This window comes from Lepidothrix coronata, unplaced genomic scaffold (assembly GCF_001604755.1).
Source record: "Lepidothrix coronata isolate B3197 unplaced genomic scaffold, Lepidothrix_coronata-1.0 Scaffold5, whole genome shotgun sequence".
NCBI classification, from domain to species: Eukaryota; Metazoa; Chordata; class Aves; order Passeriformes; family Pipridae; genus Lepidothrix; species Lepidothrix coronata.
Window position 1 is genome coordinate 2,607,786 of NW_016690185.1, and position 13,440 is coordinate 2,621,225.

General features: G+C 42.2%; 1 protein-coding gene across 4 annotated transcripts in view; it reads right to left on the reverse strand.

Moving 5' to 3' along the window:
• Positions 1–6,528: 6,528 nt before the first annotated feature.
• FYN (FYN proto-oncogene, Src family tyrosine kinase) overlaps positions 6,529–13,440 on the reverse strand; it is a 142,734-nt gene continuing 135,822 nt past the window's right edge. For all 4 annotated transcript variants that reach the window (XM_017829327.1, XM_017829334.1, XM_017829318.1 and 1 more), the window contains one exon: positions 6,529–9,440. In XM_017829327.1, the coding sequence (XP_017684816.1) occupies positions 9,232–9,440 (209 nt within the window). In that variant the 3' untranslated portion in view covers positions 6,529–9,231. The remainder of the gene's footprint in view (positions 9,441–13,440) is intronic.

Sequence of the window (13,440 nt, forward strand, 5' to 3'; positions counted from 1 at the left end):
GACTGCCCACATTTTTGGAGGGAAAACTCAAGCAGCTGGGAGCAGCATGTGACCCCAAGCCAAGCACTATGACTGTATCAATGGCAGTGCAGCGATGCCCTGCAGCCTGAGCTTACCCTTCCTCCCTGAGAAACCCCTGTACCTGTGACTGGCCATCCTATATTCCCTCTTTCCCTCCCTCCTCCATCCTCTGCCAAGGCACAAGTCAGCAGGACACCAGGTCTCCCTTTTAGAGCATCCTGAAGGTGTCCTTCACTGCTGCCAGAATTCCCAGGCAGTCCCTGCTTGTCTCAGCCAGACCCAGATGTGATGGGCAGTAGATGCTTACAACTGAAGTGGCTGTATGATTAGCTCATCTGGTTAGAGCATGGTACCAATAGTGCCATGGTTGTAGGTTTGATCCCCTTACAGGCCATTCACTGAAGAGTTGGACTTGATGATCCTTGAGGGTCCTTTCCAACTCAGAACATTCTGCGAACATTCTGTGAACACTACAACCACAGTTGTTTGAGTCAGCTGAAGGTTTAATCCCTCTGGCTTGGCCTCAAGCGTGGTGGCTCCACTGTGCAGCTGCTTTGCACCATGACATCTATCATTTTCATCAGGGCTTCCTCAGCCCTGAGTTGCACAACATTGGGCTTGGGCGGCTGCCTCTGTCTCCAGCCTTCCCACCGGCCTCCTGCCCAGGAGCAGAGATTGCTCTGCTGCCACCTGTGAGCCACAGTGGGTAAGGGTGGCAAGGGGCCCATGGCCACACATGAGCCAAAAACAGGGCCTTGGTGAATGTAGACAGGATGAGAGCAGGGAGCTAAAGTTGCTCTGAGGAGTGCCTGACCTTCCTGGGGCTTATGTGAAGGATATATGTAGTGTTTACAGTGCCCCCCAGGGAATGCAGGCAAGCCATGGCTGGGCGTGGGACTCGGTAGGCAGTCTCCCCCAGGGACATTGTATCAGTACCCACCTTTGTGGGGTTTCTTTGTAAAAGGCTCTGCTGTGAAGCCATCTAACACCTCTCCCTTCATGCAGTGGAGTGGCCTCCCTTACCAACAATGGCTATGCACAGTCTTCAGTTCTCTGCTAGTCTTAGCCTGGACATGGGTCTGTAACACCCAGCAAACAACAGTGTCCACCTACCAGCCCTGTAGACAGCTACTCGTTGTCCAGGGGAGGGAAGGTTATGGCTGTGAGTTCTGTCCCTTGTGTGAGCACTTCCAGGCCCAGTAATCTAGAAACCTAGTGGTGTCTTCAGCTGCATCCAAAGGACCAGTCTCTGTCCCCTCTTTTACTTGCCAATCCCCAGAAAACAGCAGGTATTTGGAACAGTTTCCTCTCACTTGAGCTTTATGTACTTTATTAACAGCCTGAGAAAAGAGAGGGAGAAAAGCTTGAAAATCACACTCTGTTGACTTTGTTAACAGCACTATCTGCTGAGTGGGTTTCAAAGCAGAGTTGAGGCCCAGCCCAAATGTAAGTACCCTCCCACAGAGCTGTAGAAACTGCTGTCAATTAACTTGTTTTGGGATTAGGAAACTTGGAGAACAGATACCCAAGTTTATTTCAGCGTTTTTCAAGACTCCTTCCCTCATCCCCCAAACTAAGGCCATCCTAATTGCTTTCTGAAGGCCTCTTTTGTATTTCTGAAGTCTTCTTACTGACTTTACTTGTCCTAGTTAGAACTGCTGGGACCAGTTCATCACTGTGTGGGTATAACTCAAACTGTGTATTCCACACCCTCTATGTCATTTCCCAGGAACTGTTAACAATAGACCACTTGCAGCAGCTGCCCAGAGCACACCTGATCCCTCAGGCTATAGTTATGGGTAATATTAACTCCCCTCCAGGGAGTCATTAGCACCTCCACACCCAGCCTGAGGGGTCATGTCTGCTAACGGGCTACCAAGGATTCCAAAAATATCTCACAACTCACAATCACCCATTGTGGAACTCCCCACCCTGGGGGAGGTACTGGGCATCCCCACTCAAACTTGAGTGTATATAATCTTGGGGTCTTGGGACTTCTGGTACCACTCGTCAGATCCAGAGGAGGACCAGAACCTCAACTAGATTGCGATCACCACTCTAGACCAGCCTGCGACCAGCACTCTCACCAACAGGTTTTTCTCCCCTTTTTTTACTTTGGACTCGGGGGGCCACATGGGGCTCAGCATGGGGGCCAATGAGCACCCTTCTGTTTGTGCCCCAGGGTGCTGGTTATACGTCTGGGTTTTGTGGGTTATATGGACAATTGCTTGTCCATATAATTGTATTATTGTATTATTTTTTTTAAAATTAAATTGTAACTCTGACTTATGGTCTCTTTTGAGTTGGGTTCATTTCTCCTGCTGGTTTACCTTTAAACCAGCACATCACTGAAAGCCAGATCAAACTCTGAACTCTCTAAAGTTATTATATCATCTGTGTATTGTTCACAAGTGAAACATGATGTGTCATATTGGGCCTGTCATAGAAAGTACAGATTAATATTCAGGTGCAAGACAAGTGTTTTCATTGGAAGGCAACTAACGTGGAGCTTTTTTTTTTAAGAAGTGGTTCCTAATCCTTCAGGAATTGTAATGTTTCTTTTTCCATTAGGAAGATAATGTTGGTATCAAGTGTTGCTTTTTGTATTTCCTACCACATCTATATATTCAGGGAACTAAATCCAAAATGATTTTGCTTCCAAATGATCAACCATTCAAATAAAGCACTGTCATGTTGCTCTCCTTTTAACATTGGTGCTGTAAACTAACCTGGAGACATTGCAATGAGCCTTTCATCCCCTCTGCCTCAGCATAACGCACATGATGGTCTCACTCCGGTTCCCTGCATTTGGCTTGCCCCTCACTGCTTTTGCATTGTGAGGAAAACCATGGCTTTCTTCTATTTCTTGCTGTTTACATTGCTAGGCACATGCCTACAAAAATGTTTGCCACTTAGTTTATTTTAAAGCTCTTGCTTTGTCATTTTTCAGTCACACCCTGGAGAGACACCTGAAAGGAAAAAAACCCAGTACCTGGATGTTAGCTTGTGCAGTGCTTCTAATTAAACGCTGCATAATGACAAAATCCCCTCCTGCCATTTGTTAAGATTTTCCCCACAGCATTATGCATCCTCTTAATTAAGAGCAGAACCTAAGTAATACCTGTTTTATTCCCCCTTGCTTCCAATTAGTCATCCATTGATCATTACCTACTCAACATTTGACAGTTAAAGAGCCCCCAGTCTCTGCAGGACTCTCAGAAATGACATGTCTAGAATAACGTGAGGAGAGTTGCATCGGCAAGTAATGGGGAAGGACGTGGGGGTAGAGGGAGGAGAAGGCCACCCAAGTGGAACAAAAAACATGTAACATATGCAAATGTTCAATATGTGGTATGTGTTTTATACACTGTATGTATATGAAGTCATATACAAAGCTCAGCTGGTGGCCACACTGCTTTTGGGAGGCCTGAGAATTTGAGGGAACGTTTAAACTCTCATATGATCCAATGTACCTAGTCCTCTGTCTTTAAGATACAAAGCTATTCCCCATGTGGCTCCTTGCCTCTGCATTTTTTAGGAGAGCAGGAGTTAGCATCTAGCATCTGCTTCTCTGTTGTCATTGGGACTGCAGGCTGTACCAACACAGTCCCTGCCAAGTCACTCCAAGACCCAGCAGCAGCTACATGCAGTCGTGCCTCGGCCAGGAGCATGGCAGCTTGGGGTGTCAAAGGGGCCTCCAGGGAAGCTGCAGGCTCCTTCCACATTGCCACTGTCTCCTGGAAGCCTGGCCCAGGAGCAGGGGTGGCCCTGGCCCTGCGCAGTGCCAGGAGCTGGGACCACTTCAGACCTTTTCCAACACCAGGAACCCTTTCTGTATGAGTAGCATCTTCTAGCTAGGGAAATCCAGCAGCCTAGTGGGTCTGGGAGGCAGCCCAAAGCCTGAGCTGCAGCAGTGAATAAAGCACAGGGGATTCCACGGCTTATGGACAAGCCTCTGGCATGAGGCTGAGCCCCAACAGTCACAAAGCATCTCTGCGTTCTTTTTTCTTTTTCCAGATTAAAATCCATCCATTACAGGGCTCAGGAATTTTCTGTGAAGCTGTGACAATAAGTAGCTGAGCAAACTTCACAAGGCTCTGGGTGCAGGGACTCAGCAACAAATGCTTGTGCACAAAAAAGCAAACCAGAGCCCTTGGCAAGCTCTAGCCTGGCTGTAGAGGAAGGAGGATAATCTCATTTCTTTGCTCTTTGCCCTTTTAGCCATTCACGGGGCTTAATGCTGAGTTATTCCCAACAATGAGCCAAACAATCAAACTTCCATCTGGCCTGGTCATGCAGATGCAACATTTGCCCTCCAGTCACAGGCCACACCAGTCCTGTGATTTTTTTCCCCATCTTGAACATACACTACTTACCCTGTAACAGAGAAGATGTTTACATCAGGTAACAGAAAATGCAGTTCATGTTCCTCAGCCTGCTCTAATCTCATCACCCAAATCCCTGGGCACAACTAAGCACAGGCGCTATGAGCACAGCTGGTGCTGTGAACACAGCTGGTGCTGCAACCTTTGGCTCTCTCTCTCCATGACACGAAGCAGTGCCTATCAGCTAATGACCTGTTTTTCCTGGGAGGGCAGTTCTTTCAGCCCTCCTGCATATGCACGCCGCAGGCTCCAAACTGCAGCCGCGCCCTCGGGAGAAATGTTTTCTCTCCCTGACTGAAATCAGCTGCAGGTTGCTCTTTGCAGTAGCCAGAGACACAGAGCATCACTGGGACGTGGCAGCAGCACTTGCTGCTACCAGCTCTCTCCTGAAAATATGGATTGTAACTGATCATGTAGTGGGAACCATCAGAAAAAAAAAAAAGAAAAATAGAAGAAAAAAAGAAGAGAAGCTCTTTTGTTGTTAACACCATTATGTCCTCTAATCTACTCATGTCCTGGTCTTACATTTTTGTTAAGCATTCAGCTGCAGGGGAGGAATACAAGGAGATGGAGATGGATTGATGTTTGTGTAATGTTTTTGTGTGTGAATTTCCTTTTGAGATACAGATAAATGCACACACACACACACACACACACAAGAAGAGTGTCTGTATTAAATGTCAATAGAAATATCTCACAGACTTAAGTGAACCCAGCATTTCCTCCCTAACATTCAAAATGAACTTCAGCAACCTGGTTTTAGCTGTAAGAAGTTCTCCTGAGAAATTTAGAAGCACTGAGAGGGAGGGATTAGCACCCTACTCCAGTAGCAATCCTGGCAAGGGGCCTCTTTTCCTTTTCTGTTAAAAGGATACAGGTTCTGGCTTGGTCTGTGCAGGAAAATTTGAAACTTAAGTGCCCTCTTCTTCAGTTAAGATGGCAGAGAATGCTGCTCCAGTCGACAGGAGTCCCTCAGTGATAAAATATCTCTGTATATGAGTCACAGGAAATTATAATCACTGTTTTCCAAGACTGCAGAACACAATGAGATTTCTGAGCTACAAACAGACTTCAATTATTCTTGAAAGACAGACAGACCCTCAAACTGACAAGACTGGAGAAAATAAATATCCTTTTGTCTGCACTGCTGGTGGTAATTTCCCATTAGACAGGAAAAGACTTCTTTGATGAATGAATATTGTCTACACTTTAGAAGAGGAGCTACTGTATTGCTCCTAATAGCTCTTGCATACTTGGGCTCAGCCTTGTGTGAGGCCCTTAAACCCCTTGGGTACAATATGGTTGCATTCATTAGTGTACTGCATTTTTGTTGCAGAGCTTGAGAAAAGGATGGTGCATATTAAAATAAATCTGAGCAACTTTCAACTCACCTTGAAGTTATGTGGCAAGGTCAAGTACATTTACAGTCTGCCTTCTTGGTCTGCAGGTAGTCCTTTCCAGTCTAGAGGCTTCAGGAGAAACACTCACACTGGAGACAGATTTTCCGTTTGTGATTATTCTTGTAATTTTAGCAGTTAATCACTTTTCTGTTTTGTATTTACTTTGTTTTTTCTACAATGGTAATTAAATCAAAACCAGAGTGTCACATAGAACTAAGTCGAGCACTGTTTACATAAGCCAAAGAATATCATGTTAGTGCCTTTGACAAACGTTGGTCTTTTTTGAAGACCACCAAGTCTCACATAATTTCCTTCCCACAGAAATATAATAATAATTGTACTAGCTGTCCCTTTGGCAGCAGTGTTGCATTTCTGCCTGCCATTTTTCTCGGGAATGGTGTTGAATTAAACTTGGCCTAGAGATGCCTGTGTTACCCCACAGAGCCCTTTCAGCTGCTGGGATGTCTTCTGAAAGACCTCTTCTGGAACTTCACCACCGCACTGGGGATCAGTTGGGAGTCAGGTGGGCAGTGGGGGGAAGCATTTGGCCACTTGTTTTTATCTGGAGTTTATTACCCTTACATTAAAAAATTATTGGAGGGAACAGGAAATTCTTAGTCTCATAAATTCTACTTTACAGTCACCACACAGCTATTTGTGGTGTATACACAGTGTTAAGAAATGGCTTCTATTAATTTATAGCAAAAATGCTAACAACCTTGTTTAAATTTTTTGCTAATGTTTTTATTTGAGAGATTAAAAAACCCAAACAACAAAACTCCCAACATTAATAAAAAGAAGCAGAAGAGCTACCGATGAGAAATGGTCTGGATTTGCCACTCAACAGTGGCACCAGTCTGCACACAAGCCAGCTGCAGGCAGAGATCCGGCAGAGACCAACAAGGTACTCATAGACCGAATGCAATACAAGGAACAGCAAACCCAAAGAATCAGAAATAAAGGCCATAAAACCCCAACAATGCCCCATCTGAGTCTTACTTCCAATGAGAAACATAGGCAAACTAATGTTCTAGGCTCATCCCGCATTACAGATGGAAACTGCACTCAAATTTGTGTCATAGCAAAGGCTGCTAAGGAACTTGGCAGAATGGCCATGCTTTGCCACCGAGCACTGGGCTGAGTAGGTGACATTTTGGCTTCACCAGGCCCGCTGAGTTACTATGGAGTCCTCAGTTCCGTGGAGGATGTGTTAAGGCAGGGGGGTAGCTGTGGGAAAAAAAAAGAGGACCACGACTTGCTTTGTAAGTACTACGAGGAAGCTAAAAGTCCAACAAGAATCATGGCCTCTTCAGTACTCCACAGCTACAGGTACAGCAACATTGAATATATCATGTACATAACATTGCTCATAGACTCTACATGTAAAACGTTAACCAATTTATCATGGAAATCTGGTAACAAGCAACATTGCCATATAAATTCACACTTTGAGAAAGGCTAAGTGTGGAAGCCTCCTTTGCAAGAGGATTTTCAGTCAAAGTTTTGTATAGAAAATATTAAAACAATGACAATTTGTTCTCTGAATCTCAATTCATTATTGGGTTAGTTTTCACTAAAGGTTCTCTTTAGAAAATGTGTGAATCTTCAAAATATAAATTCACAGTCTAAGTATTAAATAATTAAAAACAAGTTTCAACTGTTGGGAGGTCTTATTCGGCCGCAATCTTTTAAAGCAATAACAGCAATACAAGGCATAGAAAATCTTTTCCTGCAACACTTGTAAAAGTAGTCACGTTAAATGCAACAGAACTAATAAAGAACAAACTGTTTGTAGAACAGAAAAATGAGACACTAGCTATGCATTCAGCTGTCTTCCTTACAGTTGAACTCCAGTTGTTTAAAAACATATTGACTTAGTAATTTGGAAAATGATGTCCCATAGGTAACTGGTCTGCATACTCCTATGAAATATGATGCCTCAAATGGCATGACACCCCTTCTTGAAAAGTTTTTAATCTCATCTCCACCATCATCTCCACAGTTTAAACAAAAAAACAACTATCCAAATGTAAAATGCTCCTTTTTTTAATTACTAAATTAAGAAAGTTAAACAGTTTTAAAATGTAAACTTGCAAATAAACCATAACAAAATGTAATTAAGACTTTAAAATTTGCAACTCAGTATTAAAAACTCAATAGAAATAGAAATGAATTTTTTTTTTGTTTTTTGGTTAAACGTAAGTATTTCAAGGCTGGTACAGACAACTGAAAAGGTAATACTTTGTTCTGTGCATCCCCCATGAAATGTAAAGAAGTGCATAGTAATTCCACTGGAGAACTTGCAGACACAGAGAAAGTAATTTCATTAGCAGTACAGGACATTTAACACACTTATTTTACAATGGAAAAATGTTACACATAAAACAGAAAAATCCTAGTTGCATGACCAACAATTTAGCAGGGGGACATGGCTAAAATGCTATGATTTTAAGACCATCTGAATGCGGTTACACTGCTTAAGAAATCTTTTTGAACCATTTCAGTATACATGTTTTGATACAATAAGTCCTTGCAGTTTCAATTTCCAGTTCAAACGGTGATGGTGTAGTTTTCTTGCTTTAAATATGTTTGTTTTAATTTCAAGAACAAATCATCACACACTTGTCAAACATTGGAAACATTACTGTAAATACAGCACATGATTCCTGAAAGAGCAAAGTTACAACCATCTACAGGTACATAATCATAAACAAAAAGTGCAATCCAATTTAAAAAAATCATGCTTGGCAAAAGCCAAAAATTAGATCACTGGCTTTCAGAATCCCACCAGTGTTTTCATGTCTGCAGTAAAATTATCGCTTTCTGGGTACTGCTGCAGCAGGATTCATTCAATCCAAATGAGTTTCCTTTGCAATAGCACCCGTATACTGTATGTACAGGTATGTATATATATTATATATATTTTATATATAAAAAAAGCAAAAAACCAAACACCTGTCCTGATTTTTTATTTGTTAAAACGTGAAAAAAAATGTTTTAGACAAAGAGGCCACTTCTGGAAAATAATACTTTTAGTTGAATCAGGAGAAGACTAGTTAAAATCACATAGGTTTTGCATTTTAAAAAAAGGAAAGCACTAGGATCAGTTATTGGCACTGAGTTACTATTTACAATGAACAGAGGTTTTGCAGTTTACATAACATCAATACAATGCAGTTTTGGAGTCTTTGATTCAGAAGAAAACAAGTGTTTTTCTCCTTTTCATCCAGGACATTCAGATTATTAGGACAAGTGGTCATAGGCAAGGGCTGCGGAAGTTCTCAACTTCAGCCCCTCCTGTGCACTGAGGTGCTGGAAGATGTTGCACTCTGGAGAAGCTGATCACAGAGCTGGAAGATAAAGGGCAGGTGGGACAGGGCTGAGAAACACCTGGTAATTCATGACAGTGTCTGAAAACCAGAGATTTACAGGTTGTCACCCGGCTGGTACTGGGGTTCTGTTGCAGTGAAGTAGTCTTCAAGAAAACCCTGTAAATATTCAAAAGTTGGACGCTCCTCTGGGTCTTTTTTCCAGCAGTGAATCATAAGCTCGTGCAAGGAGATGGGACAGTCCTGAGGACATGGCATCCGATAACCTCGTTCTACTTGCTCCAAGACTTCACGGTTATTCATGCCTGTAAAGGACATACAAATCCACAGTTAAATTACAGGAAAATGAACTCAAGTATAATTATATCTATATGAGGTTTTCTCAATCATACTTTTTTCTTTTGGTTAAGACAAATGAAACAAAACCACCCCAATGTCCTGTTTCAGCTCTTCATCTACTTCAAGGTAACCTGGATTATTTTGTTTCTCAGTAGAGGGTTTTAGGATCCAGTGATGAGCAAAATGCTGCTCCCATGTTTGCCCTCTTGGCTTACTCACAATGGGCAGGAGTAGCTGTGAAATATATTATGTGAAATGCTTAAGGAAAATAAATCCATTGCAACAAATAGAAAATTCAAAATTATAGAAATTAGGATGAATTTTTGAAACCCTCCCACTGAGTGTGGGCCTTTCTGGAAGCATTCTGTAAGGTCATGCTTCAGGAACTTCAACACAAACTCTGCCACTCTGGGCTGCCAGAGATGTCCAGCAACATTGCCCTCAATGTCAGTTCAGAAGCTTATTGCTGCTGATTTGCCCTCTCTCCATGTGAGCTGGTTAATATTGTTTCTATCACATTCCACTGTTCCATCCCAACCCAGAAGAGAGCAAAGTTGCTCAGAAGACAAGTCACATACCAAGCAAAACAGCTCCACTGCAGAACCACAGTTCTCTCTCTCAAAAAGGTAAAAAGTTACATTACTGTCACAGAATCACAGAAATATTTCGGTTGGAAAAGACTCTTAAGATCATCAAGTCCAGTTGTTAACCTAACACTGCCAAGTCCACCACTAAACCACATCCCTAAGTGCCACATCTACAGTCTTTTAAATATGTCCAGGGATTGTGGCTCATCTTGCTTGTCTCTAAGAGGCAAGCCAGGCCCTTTGCTACCTTGTCTTTTCTATACAATCCCTTCAACCCTTGACTCCTGTGCTGAGGTGCTTTTCACCAAACATTAATTGCAGTCAACCTCTGCTTTAGTTTACATATCTTTTCTAGTAATTCCTTTGGCTTTTTAACAGTACCAAAGGTAAGTTTGGCACTGTATGCAGAGGTGTTTCAGAGAAGCATGCATGCTGACTGCAAGCTTTGTAGCTTGACAGTTGGCAAGCCTTGCCCCAGTCCTCTGCAGAAAAATATTGGTAGGCTTCACTCCTCTGACTTAGTGGGTCCTGCCAGGCAGTTCTGCAGGAGAACCAGCAGGGATACTTAAGTTTCTCCAAGACCAAATCTAGAAACCAGAACCTTGATGTTGCACTTTCTGTTAGCTTATCCTCTCCCTGGCTTCCATGACACCATCCTTCCTTGTGAATCCTCCACTTTCTTCTTTCAGGTTGTCCTCTTGGAAGAATTTCCTTGTCCCACCTTCAAGGGCCCGGGAATTCTCTCTACCTTGTATTTTTTGTAAACTTATTTGTTAGGAATAATTCAACCACCCTCTTCGATACAGATTCATTTGTCTACTCTACACTTTGACTAGTGGCAATGTCTGGTTTTGGCTGGGATAGAGTTAATTTTCTTCCTAGTAGCTGGTACAGTGCTGTGTTTTGGATTTAGTATGAGAATAATGTTGATAACACACAGATGTTTTAGTTGTTGATAAGTAGTGTTTATCCTAAGTCAAGGACTTTTCAGTTTCTCATGTTCTGCCAGTGAGGAGGTGCACAAGAAGCTGAGAGAAACTGTATTGTGCATCCCTTGTTTTCCTTGGCTTTCATGCCTCTCTTTTTCACTTTCATTAAAATTATTAATGTATTATACTTTATTTCAATTATTAACTGTTTTTATCTCAACCTCTTGGATGGATATCAGCAGGAGGATATTACCCTTTCAAGGTAGAAGAAAAGGTTTTACCTTTATTCCAGTTCTCCACCCCATCCAGCCTTGGTGGGGGCAGGGAGAGTGAGCGAGTGTCTGCATGGCACTTAAATTGCCAGTTGGGGTTAAACCATGGCAGGTAATAATATCCTTACACTACATTACCAGCATTTAGGCTGGTAACTTGGCTGTATCCTTGGATTTTGTCTTTAGCAGTGATAATTGCAAAAAGAAAGATTAGATTACTAATTTACAGTGTTTCCTAACCTGTAGACCAACACTTTAGCACTGGTTTCTTTTATTTCATCTATCACTGCATCCATCCACTGTATTTTTGGTGTTAGATGTTTATAAGTAGGAGCAAACAGTTTGTATGGCATCTAAAGTAGACCATGGTTAGGACTTCAAAATGATGAATATAGAGCGATAACTGTTCTCTGCAGACATCAGATCCTGCATAGAGTTAAGGCTCTTTTCTATTATTGTCTCCAAACTGATGTTGTTAGGTCACAGAGGCTCATAACAAACCAGAAAAGCTTGCCACACACTGAGCAAATGTTCGGGTGTTTTTCACTATCCCACAAAAACATTTTCAAAGGTATTTTACTTTTTCATTAAATTACAAGACAACACTAGTGGTCTGTTAGTCATCACCAACTCAAGGCAGCATCAACCCAATCTCTCTGGCCTTGCTGGTTTCAAGATGCTGTGAGAAAAAACATGGGCATTTTGTTCACATTGTATTCTCAATATTAGTTTTATAAATTTGCGTTTTGAACAAAAATCTGCATCCTTTTTTCATATCCTTATCTTTGAATCAGCTGAATTACCTCATATTTTGGGGTAAGAACTTCTGCTGTGTTTTGCTTTCCTTACATATAACGGCTATGAAAATAACTGTTACTAGTACCTCATCTATTGTATATACCTAAAAATACTAGCAAACCGCATTCTTTGTTTTTATTTTGGCAATATGCCTTTAAATACAACATGGATGGAAGCAACAGCAGCAGAAAAGCTTCTTCCCAACTGATTTGTTGTTCTAAGATATCAAATGTTTGGTATTTTTACCCAGTGCTTTACTCAGTGCTGCAAAGCACACTCTGAAACCTGATAAGGAACTGTGTGCTGGAAGAAAAACCCTGAGGAAACAGAGGGGGGAGGAAAAACATAAACAGCCCTTCACTTCCCTTTGTTTAACAAAAAGATAGAAAAAAGAACATGAAAGAAACATTGCTGTCTGAAATCATAGTAATTTTTTTCGTCCCTGGAAAGTGAGTCAAGCCAGGTTTTCTTATCATGGTTTAATCCAGGAAAATGCCCTTCTTTTCCTTTCTCTTTTCCCTTCCCTCACAGTAAAACCCAGATATGAAACTAAACCAAGTAATCCTCATGTTCCTTACTGGAATTCATATATCCAGCAAGGGCTGAAGCACCTAGGATTTGCCAAAGAAATTCCGTTGTTTTTGACATCTGCTGCTAATTTAAAAAAGAAGTTTCAAAGACTTTTTTCCCCCTAAATCTGTTGGATTATTAGTCAGACTTATAACAGTGCTTCAGGTACACATTTTACCTCTTAAAAGGCCTAATGATGTTTACAAACTTATTCTATAGATTCACTTATCTTATCAAGCAAGTTTTAGTGTTTCTCTTTGATAGGAGGAGCCTGTCGTATCTGCACTTCTAACACCTCACAGAGAATATCTGAGCATTTGTACAACTCCTCTCTCCTAATGAATACCCAAGAGTTTCAACTCTTAGTAAATAATAAATGACATTCTGCTTGCAGTATGCTTCTAGACCCCTTAAAACCTGGGTTGGGGCAATCCCTGGTACCAATACAGGCTGGAGGGTGAATAGACTGAGAGCAGCCCTGCTGAGAAGGACTTGGGGGTGCTGGTGGATGAGAGGCTAGACATGAACCAGTAATGTGCACTTGCAGCCCAGAAAGCCAACTGTGTCTTGGGCTGCATCAAAAGCACCATGGCCAGCAGGTCGAGGGAGGTGATTCCGCCCCTCTGCTCTGGTGAGACCCCATGTGGAGTACTGCATCCAGCTCTGGGGTTCTCAACACAGGAAGGAAGGACATCAGCCTGTTGAAGGAAGCCCAGAGAAGGTCCACGAAGATGATTAGAGGGATCGATCACCTCTCCTATGAGAAACGGGTGAGAAAATCAGGATTGTTCAGCCTAGACAAGAGAAGGA